A 22,405-nucleotide genomic window follows, 5' to 3' on the forward strand; every position below is an offset into this window, starting at 1 on the left:
GATGACCCACTGGAACTATTCCTTTCTAGAACCAAAAATGAAGAACTTAGCATTTGTCTACTTAAATTTCTTCTTGCCCCCCCTTTTTTTTTTTTAAGATTTATTTATTTGAGAGGTAGAGTTATAGACAGTGAGAGGGAGAGACAGAGAGAGAGGTCTTCCATCCTCTGGTTCACTCCCCAAATGGCTGCAACGGCCAGAGCTACGCCGATCCGAAGCCAGGAGCCAGGAGCTTCTTCCGGGTCTCCCATGTGGGTACAGGGGCCCAAGGACCTGGGCCATCTTGTACTGCTATCCCAAGCCACAGCAGAGAGCTGAATCAGAAGAGGAGCAGCCAGGACTAGAACCAGTGACCATATGGGATGCTGGTGCCACAGGTGGAGGATTAACCTACTGCGCCATGGCGCCGGCCCCTTACCTTTCTTCTTGTTAGAGGCAACCCAATGTTCCAGTTGTTGGCAGTTATCCCCAAATTGACTTAAACACACCCAGTGACTGAAACTTACGTTAACACAAGAGTGCATACCCCACTGCCCAGAGTTGTGGGTGCCAATGAAATTATTCTTTATCTTGAGCTACCATCTGCCCTTTATCCTGTTACTTTTTGGCTCTCATCCTGCATTTCATAGCTAGTTGGAGTAAGTCACAATTTTCTCCCATTTGATAGCTCTGCCACATTTGAAGATAGCTGTTAAGTTCACCTGAGTGTTTTCTCCTCCTCTAGGGGAAGAGGGCAAGGGCTCTTCAACCAATCCTCATAGAATGTGCTTCTCAGATCTCTCTCTAACTTGGATACCATTCTCCGGGCTTGCTCAGATTTTGAACATCTTTCTCAAAACCTGGCTCTCAGAATTATGAAAACAACTGAGCAAGTGTTCCACCAGCTCTCAGTGTGAACCCCACCCCTACATGGTGTGTGGCCTGGGTGATTTACATAAGCTCTCTCAACTTCATTTACGAAGTGAGATAACAGCTCACACATTCTTGCTAGGGTTCTTATAAGTACTGGGAGATGAAATGGGCACAGTAAGTATTTAGCACAATGCCTGGCAAGAGGGAGGCCTCCCCACCTCTCAGTGTTAGTTAGATGTGTTAGTTCCCTCTTGTTCAGACTGATGTTGCTTCAAAGAAATCACCCGACTCAAGTCAGTTTTATTTGTGATTCTCTTCTGCCTTGCATTATCTCAGGCACTTGGAACAGTACTTGGCACACTCACTAGGTAAACACTGTAAGATGATTTTGTGCCTGATGCGAATTGTAGTTCACCCTGTACTCAGTATGCTTATAACAGCTGGAAGGAGAGGCACAACATGGAGTCCAGTGGTTGTGTGAGAGTCATGGCATTATAAGTGGCACCTTATTCTTTTCTGTCTTTCCAAAATAATTGCAACTCCAAAACTAAGGCACTGGGTGGGAAAATTGGCATAAATACACGTGATGAAATAGAACATGGTCATTGAAATGATGGTGTTATATTGACTTAGAAATTTACTGCCTTACTTCCAACCAAGACTTTAGCTAAATCCCTTATTATAACTCATATGTGAATCAAAGAGTTTATAATCCTAAGACTATGGTTTTAAAATAACATTTATTGTGATTGAGGCCACAAAAATGAATAAGGTTTTAAAACAAGGTTTTTTTTTATGAAAAAAAAGGAAGTTTAGTAGTGGGGTTGGCACTGTGGCCCAGTGGGTAAAGCCCTGGCCTGCAGTGCCAGTATCCCATATGGGCGCCAGTTTGAGTCCTGGCTGCTCCACTTCCCATCCAGCTCCTTGCTAATGGTCTGTGAAAGCAGTGGAGGATGGCCCAAGTGCTTGGGCCCCTGTACTCATGTGGGAAACCTGGAAGAAGCTCTTGGCTTCAACCTGGCCAAGCCCTGGTCGTTGCGGTCATTTGGGGAGTGAACAAACAGATGGAAGATATCTCTCTGTGTCTCTGTCTCTCCTTCTCTCTTTGTAACTCTGCCTTTCAAATAAATAGTTTTTTAAAAAAAAGTTTAGTAGCACATGTTTGAGATAATAGTATATAGTATCACTGTAAATCTGGGTGTTATTATCTTTAAATTTTATTTGAAAGGGAGAAAGAGAGAGAGAAAAAGAGGGACAGAAACAGGGACAGACTGAGAAAAGTCTTCCATCTGCTAGTTCATTCTCCAAATAACCACAACAGCCAGAGCTGGGCCAGAAGTCTGGAACTCAGTCCAGGCTTGCCATGGAGGTAGAAGGAACCTAGGTACTGGATTTATCCCCAGCTGCCTCCCAGAGTGCGCATTAGCAAGAAACTGGAGTCGTAAGTAGAACTGCGACTCAAACCCAGGGGCTCCAAATGGGACACAGCCATGCCAAGCAGCGTATTAACTTCTGTGCCAAATGCCTCCCTGACCTCAGACCTGGGTTTTAGAATGAGTGCTGTCATTAACTTTACTGCAGGTCTTCTAACAGCTTTTCTAAACATATGAAATGTAAAGTTCGTGCTAGATGCTGTCAAATGTCTCTTTGTGAATAAATATTGAAGAATTTTATGACTTTAAAACATGCTTTTTCCCCACAATTTTCTTTAAAAATGAGAGTTGATTTTTTATTATTTTATTTTAAGGTGTCCTGTTTGGCAAAATTCCCATTTTGGAAGTGGATGGGGTTGTCCTTCACCAGAGCTTAGCAATAGCAAGATACCTGGTCAAAAACACAGGTAATATGTTTGTTGTGTTTAAGAGTTTTGATAACTGAAAGCATATATATATATACATATTCAATATTCACTAATTGTATTATGGAATGTTATCATGCAAGCATGAGCACAATTAAATGCTAGAGAAGTGTAAATGCACCATCTGTATCAGTGTAATATTCCATGAGTTCCCCAGACAACCTGACAGGTTAATTTCATCTTGTCTCTTGCCCTCCCATGCTTCCTCACCATCCAAGCCTGTCTTAGAATCATCAAAACCCATCGGATAGGTCTGCTCATGCCAAACTTTTGTTAGCAGAATGTAAGTTATCAGAGAGAATTAATGAGTAGGAAATACACGAGGCATACGAAGGTGAAATTGATTATATCATTAAAATCCGGTGCTCAATGATGTCCTTCATCCGAATCATGCTGGGAGAGAGGGGGAATACCCAGAATCCAGTGCATCTTTACGTGGGTAGTGGGCTCCTGGGTTGCTGTGGTAGCATCTGTACCCATAGCATTGATGAAAAATAGAGAGAAGTGTCCTTTGGGTCTTGTCTGTGCTGCTGCTCCATTGCAATTTCTCTTTTTCCTCTTTTTTTTTTTAATTTTTTATTTTTTGACAGGCAGAGTGCACAGTGAGAGAGAGACAGAGAGAAAGGTCTTCCTTTGCCATTGGTTCACCCTCCAATGGCCGCCGCGGCCAGTGCACTGCGGCCGGCGCACCGCGCTGATCCGATGGCAGGAGCCAGGTGCTTATCCTGGTCTCCCATGGGGTGCAGGGCCCAAGCACCTGGGCCATCCTCCACTGCACTCCCTGGCCACAGCAGAGAGCTGGCCTGGAAGAGGGACAACCGGGACAGAATCCAGCGCCCCGACCGGGACTAGAACCCGGTGTGCCGGCGCCGCTAGGCGGAGGATTAGCCTAGTGAGCCGCGGCGCCGGCTCTCTTTCCTTTTATTCCTCTCCCAGTATTTTGAGTAAAACACTACCGCAGACTTTTTTTTTTTTTTTTTTTTGACAGGCAGAGATAGACAGTGAGAGAGAGAGACAGAGAGAAAGGTTTTCCTTTTTCTGTTAGTTCACCCCCAAGTGGCTGCTATGGCTGGCGCATTGCAGCTGGTGTGCTGCGCCGATCTGAAGCCAGGAGCCAGGTGCTTCTCCTGGTCTCCCATGCAGGTGCAGGGCCCAAGCACTTGGGCCATCCTCCACTGCCTTCCTGGGCCACAGCAGAGAGCTGGCCTGGAAGAGGAGCAACTGGGACAGAATCCAGCGCCGGAACCGGGACTAGAACCTGGGGTGTTGGCACCGCAGGTGGAGGATTAGCCTAGTGAGCCATGGTGCTGGCCCCAGACTTCTTTTAAAGCCTCTTTCTTTTCTTCTCTCTCTCTCTTATCCATCTGCAGAGTCAGCATTTCTCATACCCAACTCATCACCACCACCACCATGATTTAAGTCATAACCACACGGTTGCCCCACAAATAAAATGGGCCATAAATACTAGGTTTCTGCTTATCAAAGTAATGTATATTAAAGATACAGTAACTTGTGCTTAAACTAACACATTTCAACATAGTTTTTTGGAAATAAAGAACAGATGGAGATTATTTCTGACCACAAGAACTAAGCTTTGAAGTGAAAATGACATTTGAATTGAGCCCTTCAAATTATGCCTGGAATTTCAAGTGCAAGACTGGGCCTAAGCAGTATTTTTCCGAACTTCACATGCATCAGGATCAGTGGGCTCATTAAAACACACATTGCTCAATCTCCATTCCAGAGATTTTAATTCAGGGAGCCTAGAATAGGGCTCAAGAATTTGCTTTCTTAGGCTGGTGCTGTGGCGCAGTAGGTTAACGCCCTGCCCTGAAGTCCCACCATCCCCTATGGGCACCGGTTCGAGACCCGGCTGCTCCACTTCTGATCCAGCTCTCTGCTATGGCCTGGGAAAGCAGTAGAGGATGGCCCAGGTCCTTAGGCCCCTGTACCCACTGTTCCTGGCTTCAGATCAGTGTGGCTCTGACCATTGTGGCCAACTGGAGAGTGAACCAGAGGTTGGGAGACTGCTCTCTCTCTCTCTGCCTCTCCTTCTCTCTGTGTGTAACTCTGACTTTAAAATAAATAAATATTTTTTTAAAAAATTGATGGCTAAAGTTTCATGTGGAAGTCAAAGCAGGGAGGAAAATGAGTGACAAGAACCTATGATAAGGGTCGGCATGGTGGCATAGTGGGTAAAGCTGCTGCCTGCAGTGCTAGCATCCCGTATAGGAGCCAAATCAAGTCCTGCGTGCTCCATTTCCGATCCAGCTCTCTGCTGTGGCTTAGGAAAGCAGTAGAAGATGGCCAAAGTGCTTGGGCCCTTGCACCCGTGTGAGAGACCAGGAAGAAGCTCCTGGATCCTGGCTTCAGATCGGCACAGCTCCAGCAATTGTAGCCATTTGGAGAATGAACCAGTGGATGGAAGACCTCCCTCTCTGTCTCTCCTCCGCCCCTGCCTTTCTGGAACTCTGCCTTTCAAATAACTAAATAAATCTTAAAAAAAAAAAAAAAAAAAAAAAACCTATGATAGATTCTGAAAGACTTTTCAAGAGAAGAAAGACAAATCAGTTTTGAATACCATAGACAAAAACACAGATAGTTTACAGAGGAACTCTAAATCACTAAAGCATTTGTTTTCATTAACAGCTTTTTTTGAGGTATAATTTACATACAGTTCACCCACTATCTGTACACAGTTCTTGATTTTTAGTAAATTTATACAGTTGTACAAAAGCAATTTATTTTAGAATGCTTTTGCACTGAATCATTTGAAATTGACAACAGTGAGGGGCAGGAGCTTGGCACAGTGGCTGAAGCCCACTTGAGAGACACGTGCCATATGGAAGTGCCTGGCCATATGGGTGTGGGTCCTGGCAACTCGTTTCCTGCTAATGCACTACGGAGAGCAATGGGTGATGGGCTCCAATATTTGGGTCCCTGCCATCATTGTGGGAGACCTAGACGGAATTCTGGACTCCTGGCTTCAACCTGGCCAGCCCTGGTTGTTGCAGGAATTTGGGGAGTGAGCCAGTGGATGGAAGATTTCTGTCTCTGTGCCTTTCAAATAAAATGGAAATAAATAGGGGCTGGCACTGTGGCATAGCAGGTAAAGCTGCCACCAGCAGTGTAGCATCCCATATGCGTGCTGGTTCGAGTCCTGGCTGCTCCACTTCCAATCCAGCTCTCTGCTATGGCCTGGGAAAGCAGTAGAAGATGGCCCAAGTGCTTGGGCCCCTGCAGCCTTGTGGGAGACCTGGAGGAAGCTCCTGGCTCCTGGCTTTGGATAGGCCCAGCTCTAGCTGTTGTGGTCATTGAGGAGTGAGCCAGCGATTGGGAGACTTGTCTCTCTTTCTCTGCCTCTGCCTCTCTGTAGCTCTGCCTTTCAAATAAATAAGTAAATCTTAAAAAATAAATAAATAAATTGGAACCAGTGAGAAAATATTTAGAAAAACCAATGATTTATGAGCAAAAATAATGAGTAACGAAAGACAGAAACAAGAACCTCTATTATTTTAAACTGTTAGTCTCTAAGCTGAAAACAAATTCTCAGCAAAAGTTGCAAAAAAGCTATTCTTTTTACACGGTATATTATATCTGTAAATTATTGCAATATTGATTGAATTATCAAAAGATCGGAAAGAGACCTAAAAAGTTGAGGTTAAGTAAATGAATGGTTGCACTTTTTTCTAAAGAAACCTGGTATAGCTGAAAAGAAAGAACAGGATAACATTTAGGTACTGTAAGGACAGATCTTTAGGGTACTTGTGACAATGAGGCATATCTAGTGGAATATATACATATATTCTGATTTGCTTGCATTTTCACTAAAAAGGGAAGATCAGAAGAAATAATAAAAGTGGTTGCTAATAAGGTAAGTAGATAAAGGAATCAATGAGACTGATGGGAGTAAGGATGGAAGCTAGTCTTCCCTGGATACTATTGCATTTTTCTTTGATTTTTCAACCATAGAAACATTTTGACTACTATAAACAAACTCTGAATGTAGGAAATTAAATTAAGCATATTCGTGATCATTAAGTGACATTGTTGTATTCCACAGATTTGGCTGGAAAAACGGAAATGGAACAATGTCAAGTTGACGCTATTGTGGACACGCTGGATGATTTCATGTCACGTTTTCCTTGGGCAGAGAAAAATCAAGATAGAAAAGTAATGTGGTCACTGGATATTACTATCATTAATCATATACCTCTTGCCAGAAATTGTGTTCAGTGCTGTTAAAAACTTCTTTCTCGTGTTAAGTCGTATGCATGTGTAGCTTTAAAACATCAAATTATATTAGAAGTTTAAAGCAAAGTATAGCATTTCTCTGCTTCTCACATTGACCCCTCACTGCATGCAACCTTCTTTTTCATCCTTTTAGACGTCTCTTTAGGATTTGCACTCTCCGTATTTCTATATGTAAATATGTAAATATGGCTTTCTTTGATTCACCAAATTTAGACAGTTTCTATGGACTTTGTACAATGGCAATAAAAATTCACTTTTTGGGGCTGGTGTGGTGCTTAAGCTGTGGCCTGAAACATAGGACTCCCACATGAGCACAAGTTCAAGGTGCTCCACTTTCAATCCAGCTCCCTACTAATGTGCCTGGGAAAGCAGCAGAAGATGGCTCGAGTACTTAGGCTTTTGATACTCCTCTGGGAGACCTGGATAGAGTTCCAGGCTCTTGGTTTCAGCCTGGACTATTCCTAGCCATTGCAGCCATTTGGGGAGTGAGCCAGAAGATGGAAGAGCTCTCTCTGTCTCTCTCTTCCAATCTGTCTGTAACTGTACCTTTCAAATAAATACATAAATCTTAACAAAAATTCACCATTTACAGTCATCTCTGCTTCTCTTTTCCAAGCTCCAAATAAGATAATATTAAAAATTTTTCAGTTAAGTCAATATTTAGTGACTACATTATTAGTCATATGCAAATATTACACAGAATTGTATTATATTTTAATACTATTTCCTTTTATAGTTTGCTTAATTCTGTTTATTGCTGAATCTTCTCACACTGTCCAATGTCCATGATTTTCCACAAGGTCACTGACCTCAGATTCTCTATTATTTTCACTGCTTCCTTGGAGTGATCTGCTTTGCTCTGTGTTTCCTTTGTGGAGCCCTCTAGGTTTTCTGCACAGCTGTCTTCCCTAGATCTCCCTGTGCTGCCGTCCCAGTAGTGCCTTTCTCCCAAGCTGCAGCCCTGTTTCCTGGATGGTTCCCTCCTCTGTTTACTCCATTGTTTGTCTGGCGCACATCCTCTAGTATCCTAAAAGTGGTCAGGAGGTGAGGTGAGGACAGGTGGAGTGAGTTTATCCTGTGACTCACAGCGTCAATTTCATTGTCCTCCACAGGGGGTGCCCTGTTGCTCTCCGGCTTCTTTATAACCACTCTGGATGTCTCTTCTACCACTTCCTGGGCTTGTTCTCCTGTACTCTATCCTGTTTCTGTGGAGCGATCCTCCCATAGCTGACTGATTATAGGAAACAAAAGTTTGGGGCTTTAATGTCTTTATTTCCTTTTGCTATTTGCTTTTTGGTTTGGGTATGGATTTCTGTGTTGAAAATAATATTTCAGTAGTGTTTGGGAGATGTCATCTATGTTTCTCCAGCTGTTACAAAACCTAAACTAATGCAATTCCTGACATTGTGTATGTGATCTCTTTTCCCCCTCTACAGATAGAACACTTGTCCCTAGAGTTCTAAAACTGTACAATGAGCTGCAGGATTTGCTTTCCCTCCCTTATGCTGTCTCCTTGCCAGGCTTAATCAATCTCAGACTTGGATCTAGGTATTCAAGGAAATGTCTGAATTATTCCACTTATGATATCTTCCACCTTTATTTGCTTTGTTTCATTACACTAAAATTTATATATATTCATATATTGGTTCTCTTTCTCTCATTTTCCTTTAATGTTACTTTCAGGAAGAATTCTCTTTCTCAACTTTCATCTTAAATTTTGAATGCCTGATATCGTGTTCTTAAATTGATAAGGACTCTGTTATGGTGCAGTTCCTTCTGTGAAGCACTGTTTTATTTGTATTTAATGGACATACCATCATCTCCCTGCCCAGGGTGTGTCTGAGCACTTGCTTTCGTGCTCTTCTTGGTCTCTATCTTTTCCTCAGAAGCAGGACCATTCTTCAGGATCCATGATAAACAGCAGGGAAGTTAAAAAGTTTACTCAAAACTCTCCGCGTGTAAACGGGGTTTGTAGATTTCGAGTATCTGGGAGCCATTTTAGGGACACTTCCCAAGGTCAGTGTCAGGGATCTTGCACCATGATTTCTAGAGGAGCCTTCCAGTCTGTAGCCCAGAGGTAAAGGCCTGGCTGCCAGAGTTCCCGAGACAAGTGAGGGCGGGGAGCCTGGGAACTGAGCCTTCGGGGGGGGGGGGGCAAATGTTCACTTAATCCTCCTCTATTTAACACAGCGCGAGCGACATCTCCGGGCCGGGAAACCATCTACAAATGCTTTCCCCATCAAGTCTTCTGCTGAGAATCAGGAGGGGCGGTTGCAGGGTGAAATGAAGGAAAAACCTCGTGCACAACTGGCTTCTGGAATAGTTCTCCACCAGCTCCCGTTATGTCCCCTCCGGCATCTTTTAACCCTGGTTCTAGGTGTGCCCTGCGCCCCACCCCCACCCCGGCCGGGCTCTCTGAGGATTTCATGTTGTGGACTGGCTTGCTTCTCAGCTTTCCATGCTGGGTGCCACTCAGCCATCTGCTCTAAAGCTTCAGATTTTGCTTACATTTCTCTCTTCTCCTTTCCACCTCCATGTGGGTTCTGGGTTTTTTATTTTATTTTTTTAATGCATTACTGTGGTTTTGGGATAAAAGCAATATTATGTATGTGGTTAAATCCATCATCTTTAGCCAGGATTCCAAATGAGCCATCTTGATTCCATCCCAGTACTGGCTTCCTTTATGGCTCTCATCACAATGTCTATTTTCCCTGTCTGCTGCCCTATTCCCTGAGTCGGCTGTGTCAGTGGGGCAGAAGTCCTGTCGGTGTTGTTCTGTTGATGCGCCACGCCTGACCCTCCTGGTACCTTTCACATGGAAGGCGGCAAGCATGCGTGGAAAGGGTGATTGGAGGGCTCTGTTTGTCACTCCCCGTGAGCCAGGGTTACGTGGATTACTGCAGGCTGCCATCTCTGGCCTCCCTGGGAGGAGGGCTGTTTATCGTCCCACTGACGATCCAGATGAAGAAATGGAGAGCGTGGTGATAGAGTCGCCCAAACTCTCGCAGCTGACAGAACAGTGAGCAAATCCAGACGGCCCAGCTCCGGAATCCACAGACTCATCACCTATGCACCAATTGCTTAAATGAGCGACTAATTCCCAGAGCATGCCCGTGGGATGAAACTGTTGCTCTCCTTATGTTCCAGTGGAGACATTGCGATGCCAGTCGTTGAGCCAGTAAGTGGTACCTAAGGAACAGAAATCCCAGTCACTCTGGCTCAGACCCTGTGTGCTTAGCCCCTGGGTATCGTGCTCAGTGCCAGCAGCTGCCCAAAGCAGCTGTGCGTGAATATGCATGGGCAAGTTAAAGCCAAGGCCTGCAGCCAAAAGCCGCAGCACAGAACAGCAAATGGCAGTTTATCGATTTATTTAAGCACATTTATTCTAAATACTGTTTATTTAACTTGGACCTTCTGATCTGAGTAGAAATAATTTGGAAATAAATGTATTTACTCTTACTGACTCTGTGTGAGGGGGACACACACACTTACTGCCCCTAACCAGGGCAAAGTCTTGAAGAAGAGTTCAGCTTGGAGCATGGGAATATAATGAGACTTTTGGATATAAATACACCCTGGGCACTGGAATCCGACTGCCAGCCTTGAATCCTGATGCCCTTCTTCTTTGCGGTCACTGAGCTCCTATTTATAGCTCCAACTCTTTGTAAAATAGGAATGTAACAGATCTACTTTGAAGAAGGTTGGGAGAATTGAGTGATAGCAGATGTGCCTATGGCCAGGAAGAAAGTGGTCCATAAACACCAGGTTATAATACATACAGTGTTATCCTACAGCTCAGGGCTAATTGACTTTCTTTATATCTGTTACTTGTGGCATCTCTCTTTTACATATCCGTATAAATGCAGAGACAAGTAGATATGTGCTCCCCAATTTCAGAAAGTGCCGGGCCGGGGCCGCGGCTCACTAGGCTAATCCTCCACCTTGCGGCGCAGGCACACCGGGTTCTAGTCCCGGCCGGGGCGCCAGATTCTTTCCCGGTTGCCCGTCTTCCAGGCCAGTTCTCTGCTGTGTCCTGGGAGTGCAGTGGAGGATGGCCCAGGTGCTTGGGCCCTGCACCCCATGGGAGACCAGGAAAAGCACCTGGCTCCTGGCTCCTGCCATCGGATCAGCATGGTGTGCCAGCCGCAGCGCGCCGGCCGCGGCGGCCATTGGAGGGTGAACCAACGGCAAAGGAAGACCTTTCTCTCTGTCTCTCTCTCTCACTGTCCACTCTGCCTGTCAAAAAAAAAAAAGTGTCTACAGCTTTCTCTTCCATGGGCCAGTGACCCCACTGGGGGGGTGGGGTATCAGCTTCTCAACTTGTTCTTAGCCGTTTCTCTATTGTCTACCCCTCTGTGGCCAAGGTTCACACTACAACAGGGACTACTGCTTACAGGAAACTGTTCTTCGAACATACGATGAGAGTAACAATCTTCCTTTCTATTGGAAAAATATTGCTGTTACACACCACTTACCTCAAAAAACCATTTCACAGGACATTCTATATACAAGTTCATGAATAAATCGTATGAAGAGATAACATGTTGCAGAAACGATGTTGATGGCCACGGACTATTTAATTAACAAGATGTGGCCAGAAGTATACAATAAATAGTGCTCAGTGTGTGTTTCATCCCTTAGTCTCTCTGTGGTGAGTTGCACTGCTGCCACCTTGTGGTCAGGTAAAAAACTCAAAGACAATTATTGATACAGTATATCAGTATATTGCTACTGTATGAGCTTTATGAAGATTGCACAAGAATTATAGGTGTTTCAGTATTTGTTGCTGCAAACTTCTATTTCCAGTTCTAAAAATCAGTGGCAAATACGTCTCTGGACATTGGTCACCATAACAATCCTTGAACTTGCCATTTGTGCTACTTTGGCTATTTGATGTGTGTGTGTTCAGTTTCCTCATTTGAAGAGCAGATCAGGGATTGAGGATGTGGAGGACTGAGGGGAATCCTGATGGCACAGTCCCAACACTAAATAATTTCAGTAGTGTGGATTTGGAGAAATACACAAACCTCCCTATATCCCCTAAAAGTCATTTGCTAGAACACTACAGCAGTGACAACTCAGAGTGAAAACAAAACAAAAACAAACAAACAAACAAACAAAAAAAAAACAAAAACAAAAAAACCACACCTGCTTCCTAGCTCTTTGGAAGAGAAGGCAGGGAATTTCTGATTCTGCCAGGTATGATAAATGGCTGTCTATGATTTATCATTAAAGTATATTAAATTATAAAGATGCTGACCAAGCAAAAGTTTTGCATCAAAATGTCACCTCATTGCTCTGACCAAAGACTGGCTCTTCTGGTTGTAACTCCATCCTGCAAAGCGTTTCCCTAACCTCCTTTCTGAAAGAAGACCCAAGGCAGAGTGGCCTTTCCTTTCTGTTTCCTGTTGATGAATAGGCTACTTGGAGAAAAAGGGAGTTTACATGTGAACAGAATGTTTAGGATGGCAAGGTCTGATGGGCATTTTCAGTACTGTATTTAAGAAAAAAAAATAGTACAGCTAGGAGCCTCTGACACTGTCTCATGTTTTATGTGGCCTTTCCATAAAATTCCCTTTTTTTGGTTTCTAAGAATGTTCATCTAACAGAAAAAATGCTATAAATATATATAACAAAATTTTTTAAGCCAGGCCAAAAAAAGAGAAAGAGGTTTTTGGGAACAAGTTAACATATAAAGTGGTTTTATACAAAATATCAACTGTCTTGTATATTTTGATAAGCATCAGTACCAGCTTTCATTTGTAATATGGTTTGTGGCATTGGAAGAAAAGGAATCTGTGATTGTTGAAGTGAATTGTTATAAATGCAGAGATGATAAAATAGTAAAAAACATATTTTCTAAAGAAGTATATTAAAAATATACATCAGGGAAAAGATGCATAGTCAAATATTATATTTTTAACATTTATTTATTTTAAAAATGAATTTATTTATTTGAAAGTCATAGTTAGAGAGAGAAGGAGAGGCAGAGAGAGACAGAGAGACAGAGAGACAGAGAGAGAGAGAGAGAGACAGAGAGAGAGGTCTTTCATCTGCTGATTCACTCCCCAGTTGGCCGCAACGGCCAGAGCTGAATTGATCCAAAGCCAGGAGCCAGGAGCTTCCTCCAGGTCTCCAACACGGATGCAGGGGCCAAGGACTTGGGCCATCTTCTACTGCTTTCCCAGGCCATAGCAGAGAGCTGGATTGGAAATGGAGCAGCCGGGTCTTGAACCAGCGACCATATGGGATGCCGGCACTGCAGGTGGCGGCTTTACCCGCTACACCACAGTGCCGGCCCCTATATTTAATATATTTTTAAAAGGTTTATTTTATTTATTTGAAACGCAGAGTGACAGAGACAGAAAGAAAAGATATCTTCCATCTGTTGGCTCACTTCCGAAATGGCTGCAACAGCCAACCAGGAGCCAGGAACTCCATCCGGGTCTCCCAAGTAAACAGTGGGGTCCCAAGTGCCATCCTCCGCTGCATTCCCTAGTGCATGAGCAGGGAGCTGGATAGGGAGCTGAGCAGCTGGGACCTGTACTGGCACTGTGATATGGATGCCAATGTCTGGGGCAGCAGCTTAACCTGCTACACCACAATGATGGGCCCACTGTTTTCTTTATACTATTAGATGAATGTTCTTTAAAATGAGTTTTAATAATTGCTAAGCTGTTTACTAATTGGCATTTGATTAGACTGAGATAACTCACCAGATTGTAGAGAGACTGAGCTAAAAGAGAAATCTATAGCGCAGATTATAAGATTTTAATTTGGTACTGCTTATACACATGAACACTTGAAGCTGTGGAAATGCAAATTAGAACAGGTGCACACACTGACGGTTTGAAACGCTTTCTACAAGCCACATCCAGTTCCTCTCTAGCCATTCGAAGACAGCCAACTTGGCCATGACCTGAGCTAAACTGAACAGTGAGAAGTGTCACATGGTTTGGGCCACTATCCCTCAGCTCACAGATTCTGTGGAAGCAGCAAACGGATTCACACATTTTCTTTAAAACAATGAACGCAGTTCAATGGTAGAACACTTCCTGCACAAAGGTGACACAGAACAGGGGGAGGATTGTAAAGTTGTGATAGAAACAAGCTTCCTAAGCCTTAGTTTCAAAAGCTGGCAAATGTATGTAAATATGTATTGATGTTTTTGCCGACTGTACTTTGCAAATATAACTGTGGTATAGCAATGTAGTTTAGTGATACTCATAACAGGAAGTAAATCAGCTAACCAGTAAGCTAGGTAGTTACCCACTATATGACTTATTTTAATAAAGCTTGGATTTTATTACAGGTTCTTTATAACTGTGTTCATGACTTTGGAGGTTCACAGTCCAAGACTGGGCATCCCTGTTGGTCTGGTATCTGATGGGCTGAGGGATGGTGGAATGAGTGTGGAGGAGGACCACAAGGTGAGCCAGAAAGCGCACTCAGGGCTGCGGTCTTACCTTAGAAAGCTATCCTGGGAGCCGGCGCTGAGGCGCAGTGGGTTAAAGCCCCGTCCTGCAGTGCCGACATCTCATAGGGTGCCAGTTTGAGTCCCTGCTGCTCCACCTCCAATCCAGCTCCCTGCTAATACACCTGTGAAGGCAGTGAAGGATGGCTCAAGTCCTTGGGCCCCTGCACCCACATCGGAGACCTGGAGGAAGCTCCTGGCTCCTGACTTTGCCCTAACCCAATCCTGGCTGTTGCAGCCATTTAGGGAGTGAACCAGCAGTTGGAAGATATCTCCCTCCCTCCCCTCTCTCTGTGTATCTCTGCCTTTCAAATACATAAATAAATCTTTTAAAAAAATTCAAGGCAGGCAAATCTCATACAATGGCAGGCCAAACAAGAAAAATCCAGAAAGGCCTGAGAGTATAACAGATATCCAACTAAGTGCAATGAGGAAACAAATGAGGCTTCCAAATTGGAGGAGTCCAGCAGTACAAAAGAAAATGAATTTCCTTGCCTTCAATTATATTATTTAACTTCAAGGTAGCTCGGTTCAGAAAAGGGGCAAGTCTAGAGATCAATAGGTACAATGAAATCGTTTTTCATTACTCATTTTTCATTAGTCAAATGTGAAGATTAAAAATTATTTCTTAAGTTTCATGGATGAAACATTTGCTCATTCTATACAAACAAGCTGTAAAACTGGTACCACAGAAGTATTTATGTTTTAGTCCATAGTAATTAAGGGATGACTAAGACCTACAGAGAATCAGATCAATCTCCCAATGTTGAAAATTTGAAAAAAAAAAAACACGCAGTAACATATTTCTTCCTTTCTGAATGCTTGTGGAAGATTAAAGGCGGAGAAATCTACTTCCTCTTCAAATCACAGTGACATTTTCTCTCTCCCCTAGAATCAGATGTTTAACGATCTGCTCACACACGAAGCGCCTCATCTTTTGCAAGATTTGGACACATATTTAGGAGAAAAAGAATGGTTCATTGGCAACTCTGTGAGTATTTCCCATGTTGGAAAGTATGAGCAAATACACAGACATGTGTTTAAATAAAAGGATAAACCAAAAAGTTATTATAAAAGGGAAAACAATACATGGTTGTGGCACAGCGGTGCTGGCAGCCCATACGGGAGCACTAGTTTGAGGCCTTGCTGTTCTGCTTCCAATCTTGCTTCCTGCTAATGCGCCTGGGAAGGCAGCACAAGACGGCCCAAGTACTTGACCTCTGCCACCCAGGTGGGAGCCCAGGATGGAATTCCTGGCTCCCAGCCTCAGCCTGGCCCAGACCCAGCTGTTGTGGCAGTTTGGTAAGTGAACCAGCAGAGGGAAGGTATCTGTGTGTCTCTTCCTCTGTCTCTCTTCTCCATCTGTCTCTCTCCCCTCTCTCTATCACTCCACCTTTCAAATAAAAAAGAAGTAAACCCATAGGGAGGAGTAGGGTGTATAGCAGTGGGTTAAGCTGCAGCCTGCAGCACCGGCATCCCATATTGGCACTGCTTCAATTCCTTGCTGATACATTTTCAATTCAGCTCCCTGCTAATGAGCCTGGGAAAGTAGCAGAAAATGGCCCAAGTCCTTGGGCCTGTGCACCCACAGGGGAGACCTGGATGGAGCTCCAGGCTTCTGGCTTCAGCCTAGCCCAGCCCCAGCCATTGCAGCCATTTGAGGAATGAACCAGAGGATGGAAGATCTCTTTCTTTCTTTCTTTCTTTCTCTGTAACTCTGCGTTTCAAACAATGAAGGAAAGAATTATTTCAAAAATATAATTTGTAAAATGTCATGTAAAATTAATTTCACTTTATATCTCAAGACAGACTCTGGGCCGGTGCCGTGGCTCACTGGGCTAATCCTCCGCCTTGCGGCACTGACACACCAGGTTCTAGTCCCGGTCAGGGCGCCGGATTCTGTCCCGGTTGCTCCTCTTCCAGGCCAGCTCTCTGCTGTGGCCTGGGAGTGCAGTGGAGGATGGCCCAAGTGCTTGGGCGCTGTACCCCATGGGAGACCAGGAGAAGCACCTGGCTCCTGCCATCAAAAGACAGACTCTCGTGACTGAAAATAAAAGGCATAACATCATTTTCTTTCTTTCTTTCTTTCTTTTTTTTTTTTTTTTTGACAGGCAGAGTGGACAATGAGAGAGAGAGACAGAGAGAAAGGTCTTCCTTTGCCGTTGGTTCACCCTCCAATGGCCGCCGCGGCCGGCGCGCTGCAGCCGGCGCACCGCGCTGATCCAATGGCAGGAGCCAGGTGCTTTTCCTGGTCTCCCATGGGGTGCAGGGCCCAAGCACTTGGGCCATCCTCCACTGCACTCCCTGGCCACAGCAGAGAGCTGGCCTGGAAGAGGGGCAACCGGGACAGAATCTGGCGCCCCGACTGGGACTAGAACCCGGTGTGCCGGCGCCGCAAGGTGGAGGATTAGCCTAGTAAGCCGCGGCACCGGCCAACATCATTTTCAGTAATCATACTTTTGGTGGTACTAGGCACTGTTGAAATACTTTTTCAGGTGTCATTATGTCTCTATTGGAGTTTAGAAAAAAGAAATTATGGGGGTCAGCGTTGTGACACAGAGTTTAGCCACCACCTGTGACATGGGCATCCCATATGGGTGCCAGTCCAAGTCCCAGCCGCTCCACTTCCAATTTTGCCCCTTGCTAACACATCTGGGAAGGCAACAGAGGATGGCCCAATAGCTCGGGCCCCTGATACCCCTGAGGGAGAACTGGATAGAGTTCCAGGCTCCCTGCTTTGGCCTGGACCTGCCCCAGCCATTGAGAGCATTTGGGCAGTGAACCAGTAGAGGGAAAATCTCTCTGTGTGTCTCTGTCACTCTGCCTTTCAAATAAATAAGCAAGTAAATATTTTTTAAAGGGCTTATGTAGATGGCATTGAAAACTAGAATCTTCAGTGCAGGAGAAAGGAGATAGAGACATAGGATTAGTGAGGTTAAGTAAACAATCCTACTCCTCAACTTGAGCCAGAGGGAACAGTCTACACTCATAACGTACTTTATCCTAGGTAAGGAAAACAAAAGCATTTGATGCCTCTTCTCTTGAAAAGGTGACCAACCCAATAGTCCTGAGCACCTCCAGAAACCACACTGAAGTACGGAGAGGAGCATGGGCTTCTTGCAGAAATGGCTTGTTCTCAACTGAGCCCCGGAAATATAAAAGATCGGCCGGGAATACCTTGTCATACTAGAAGTAAAACACATTGCCCGAACTGGAGTTGTATCCAAAGGACTCAGAAGTCCAGTTTTGCTAAATTTCCTTTGTGCAAAGATGGGACAATTCAAGTTTCCATGAGAACGGTGACCACAATGGGTTGAATGAATGAGGAGCAGAGGTTATCACAACCACCATCAGGCTTACACACACACACAGACACATGCACACACACACAATCACAGAACACAGCTCCATTGCTTACTTTTACAGCACGCTATGGAGCCACATAATTATTCTGTTAAAAGCAAGAAGGCTGAGTGTTGTGCAGAAGGTTGGGCTGCTGCTTGGGATGCTTGCATCTCATATCAGAGTTCCTAGTTCAAGTTAAACTGCTGTGCACTTTCAATCCCGCTCCCTGTTACTGTGCACTTGGCGAGGCAACAGATGGGGCTCAAGGACTTGGGTCCCTGCCACCTATGTGGGACACCCAGATGGAGTTTGCTACTCCTGGCTTCAACCTGAGCCCGTCCATCTGGGGAATGAACGAGCAGATGAAAGTTTTCATTGTATGCGTAACTCTGCCCTTCAAAACAAGTAAACCATAAAAACTCTTTTTAAAAGGTGGAAGGTTTGGGGCAATTATCCTGCCTTTCCTATGCTAATTTTACCTCAAGGTGACAAAAACTGTTGGGCCAAAGTTTCTTTTCATAAAAGTATTCCAGTTAATAAACAGGAAGAAAAGATAGAAATAAATTATTATAATTTTCCAACCCCTGAAGAATGAATGGGCCTAGGTATTAGCCACCTATAATTGCTAATATCACAAAAAAACCTGGGACAGCCAGATGCCAAGGGCCTCCTGAGAGAAGACTTGCTGAAGCAGCACAGAGAAATCTGACCTGGGTGCAGAGGAAGGCAGCAGGTGCCCCTGCCTCCCAGGGGGCCGCACACAGAGGGCTCTTACCTGCACTCTCTGTCTCTGTCTTCCCTGTCCAGGGCTTGGCGAAGAAGAAGGAATTTTCCACCTCTCTCTTTTCAGCCTTCAGCCTTGTCACACAGCCCTTCACTTCTCCCCATGGGTTTCTCTCACAGCCCTTCCTATACTGTTCCTTTTTCCTACCTTACTGATTCAAACATTTCTAAGGACTCACTCTTTGCTTGTTGGTTTCCCATGAAAATGCTTTTAGATGATCTCTTGGTCCCCTCTTGGAGCGCTCGCCCCTGCCTCAGGGTGCTTTGAACACCCTGGTGTTTGTTCCTGAGACACAAGGGACACTCCCACCTCCGGGCCTTTGCACTTGCTCTTCCCTCTCTGGCCTGCTTATCCGTAGACTGCGGCACGTCTGGAGCCTTCTGATTCTTCCATGCTTGGTTCCCGTGTCACCTGTTAAAGGGCTTCCCTGACCACCTGCTAGTCCACCGTCACTTGGCATATATGCTTGACTTCTTCTTTCTGAAGTAAAAGCCTTGGCAGAGAAGGGCTCGCGTCCCCCCTTGCTCTCTATCCAGTCCTCAGCACGCAGGCTCCTGCATGGCACACAGTAGGAATTCCATCAATACTTGTTGGCTGAACTGCGAACCCGCTGACTGACAGCCTCTCTTGGCTGACAGATGTTTAGTAAGTAAACTCATGAAACTCCAGCAATGGGCTTTTACTAAAATCCATGCAAAAATAAAAAGAGGCTGGCATTTGGCCTGGCTGTGAAGAGGCCCACTTCCCACGCTGGAGCACCTGAGTTTCACTCCCAGCTCTGCCTCCCAATTCCAGTTTCCTGCTAATGCAGACTTGGGGAGGCTGCAGGTGATGGCTCAACTAGTAGACTTCTGCCACCCACATAGGAGACCTGGACTGAGCTTTCTTCTCCTGGCTTTGGCCCCGTGGCTGTTGGAGGTATTTGGGGGAGTGGAATAGTGGATCGGAGCTCTGTCTCTTGAATAAATAAGAAGAAAATTCCACGAGTGAAATATATATAAAATGTATTACATAGAGAGGTGGAGACTGGACCAGGTTACAAGAGTACAGACCATAGGATCTCATGCTAGGAATGCATCGTGTTTAAAAATACCTTATACACTAAGCTGTTAATAGTAAGCTTCGGGTTTGCGGAGCATGGTGTTACTTGTACTTTTCAATTTCTATCATACACATTTTCTACTTGTGCAATAACAAACATTGGGAATTGAGAAGAAATGACCTGTTAAAGAAATTTAATTTTGAAATGGTGATAAAGTTATGTTTTTTTCTATTAAAAATATTTTTTTAATCTCCTTTAAACTAGGTAACTTGGGCAGATTTCTACTGGGATATTTGCAGTACCACACTTTTGGCCTTGAAATCTGACTTGCTGGATGTTCATCCCAGATTGGTAACTTTACAGAAGAAAGTCCAAGCTCTTCCCGCCATTGCTAACTGGATACAACAGAGGCCCCAGACCAGACTCTAGGTGGTTCAGGCCGCCTCCGTGTTGTTCTTCCCAGCATTCCTCGTGTCAGATAAGACAGCTCTATCAGCTCACTAAAGAATCCACAATCCCTTCCTCCACCAAGGCTTTAACTTCTTCCATGCCATTTTCTGCTTAAAAAATGCATTTAGTGGAGTCCCCGCCTGCAGTGCTGGCAACTCATACGGGTGCTGGATCGAGTCCCGGCTGCTCCACTGCTGTGGCCTAGGAAAGCAGGAGAAGATGGCCCAAGTCCTTGGGCCCCTGCACCCAAATGGGAGACCAGGAAGAAGCACCCGGCTCCTGGCTTTGGATCAGTGCAGTTCCAGCCATTGTGGTCATCTGGGGAGTGACCCAGCAGATGGAAGACTTTTACTCTCTCTCTCTCTCTCTCTCTCTGCCTCTCTGTAACTCTTTCAAATAGGTGGATAAATTTTCAAAAGAAAAGAAAAGAGAGAAAGAAAGCCTAGTTTACCAGAAAAAAAAAATGCACTTAGTTTCTATAATATTTTTTCAGAATAGCTTCCTATCATTTATCATTGAGGAGAAATGGTGGCTTTCAACACAGAAAGACTTGACTTTCCACTGATTCTAATAAGCATGAATTTCAGTCACAATAGTTTAGCTCCTCCCCCATCACAAAATGGTTGAGACCAGTTCCACAGAATGTTAACCATAATTTTATGAAATGCGAACTTTCCTGCTAGCACTGCAGGCCACAGATTATTATGTAAACAAGGGATGCACATCATGGTCGGTGACCAGTCATGACACTTCCTTCAAAGACACTGATTGGTCACGGAACTTCTGTCATTCACACAGAGACTGCAAAGTGTGTAGTAGTACTGCCTGCTTGTTTCCCAGGGGTGCACCAAGTTGACATTTTATAAAAATGAAAGTCAAAAGGGAATTCATCAACAAAGAAGAAAATGTGCTGTGGGGGGTGGAGCCACCACCTGCAGGGCTTGCACCCATATGGAGGCCAGTTCAAGTCCCAGCTTCTCCTCTTCTGATCCAGCTCCCTGCTGATGTGCTGGAACAGCAACAGAGGATGACCCAAGTTCTTAAGCTCATGCACCCACATTTGAAGAAGCCCCAGGCTCTTGACTCCAGCCTGGTACAGTCCTGGCCATTGTAGGCATTTGGGGAGTGAACCAGCAGATGGAAATTCTTCGTAACTCATTTCAAATAACATTTTTTTAAAAAAGTGCACAGAACAACAAAAAGTGATAATGCTGGGATGATATTCAAATTGAACGTAAAAGGGGTTACAGAAAAAAAACCTAGGGATGGAATTGTGCATTGGAATGTTTGTGCATTGGAAGAATGAATGTCATCAAAATGTCCATACTACTGAAAGTCATTTACAGATTCAATGTGATCCCAATCAAAATACAAACAACATTCTTCTCAGATCTAGAAAAATCCATGCTAAAATTCACATGGAAACACAGGAGACCCCAAATAGCTAAAGCAATCTTATACAACAAAAACAAAGCCAGAGGCATCACAATACCAGATTTCAAGGCATACTATAGGGCAGTTATCTTCAAACAGTCTGGTACTGGCACAAAAATAGACATGTAGACTAATGGAACAGAATAGAAACTCCAGAAATCAATCCACAAATCTACAACCAGCTAATCTTTGACAATGGAGCTAAAATCAATCCCTGGAGCAGGGACAGTCCTTAAGCAAATAGTGCTGGGAAAATTTGATCTCCACATGCAGAAGTATGAAGGAAGACCCCTACTATACACCTTACACAAAAATCAACTCAAAATGGATCAAAGGTCTAAATCTATGACCTGATACCACCAAATTATTAGAGGAGAACATTGGGGAAACTCCGCAAGCATTGGCATAGGCAAAGACTTCTTGCAAAAGACCCTGGAAGCACAGGCCACCAAAGCCAAAATAGACAAATGGGATTACATGAGGTTGGGAAACTTCTGCATTACAAAAGATACACTCAACAAAGTCAAGAGGCAACTGATAGAATGGGAGAAATTGGCCAGCACTGCGGCTCAATAGGCTAATCCTCCACCTAGCGGCGCCGGCACACCGGGTTCTAGTCCCGGTCGGGGCGCCAGATTCTTTCCCGGTTGCCCCTCTTCCAGGCCAGCTCTCTTCTGTGGCCCAGGAAGGCAGAGGAGGATGGCCCAAGTGCTTGGGCCCTGCACCCCATGGGAGACCAGGAGAAGCACCTGGCTCCGGGCTTTGGATCAGTATGGTGCGCTGGCTGCAGCGCACCGGCCACAGCGTGCCGGCCGCGGCGGCCATTGGAGGGTGAACCAACAGCAAAAGGAAGACTGTTCTCTCTGTCTCTCTCTCTCACTATGCACTCTGTCAAAAAAAAAAAAAAAAAAA

At 44.7% G+C, this 22,405-nt stretch overlaps 1 protein-coding gene across 2 annotated transcripts in view; it reads left to right on the forward strand.

Annotated features, from left to right (window-relative positions):
• Positions 1-22,405, forward strand: part of HPGDS (hematopoietic prostaglandin D synthase) — a 46,214-nt gene extending 23,809 nt beyond the window's left edge. The window contains exons 3-6 of one of the 2 annotated variants that reach the window (XM_070047860.1): positions 2,600-2,692; positions 6,774-6,883; positions 15,331-15,429; positions 19,874-22,405. In XM_070047860.1, coding sequence (XP_069903961.1) covers positions 2,600-2,692; positions 6,774-6,883; positions 15,331-15,429; positions 19,874-20,038 — 467 coding nt within the window. In that variant the 3' untranslated portion in view covers positions 20,039-22,405. The remainder of the gene's footprint in view (positions 1-2,599; positions 2,693-6,773; positions 6,884-15,330; positions 15,430-19,873) is intronic. The other variant, XM_017347270.3, reaches the window with a different exon arrangement.

Source organism: Oryctolagus cuniculus, chromosome 8 (genome assembly GCF_964237555.1).
Source record: "Oryctolagus cuniculus chromosome 8, mOryCun1.1, whole genome shotgun sequence".
Taxonomy (NCBI): domain Eukaryota; kingdom Metazoa; phylum Chordata; class Mammalia; order Lagomorpha; family Leporidae; genus Oryctolagus; species Oryctolagus cuniculus.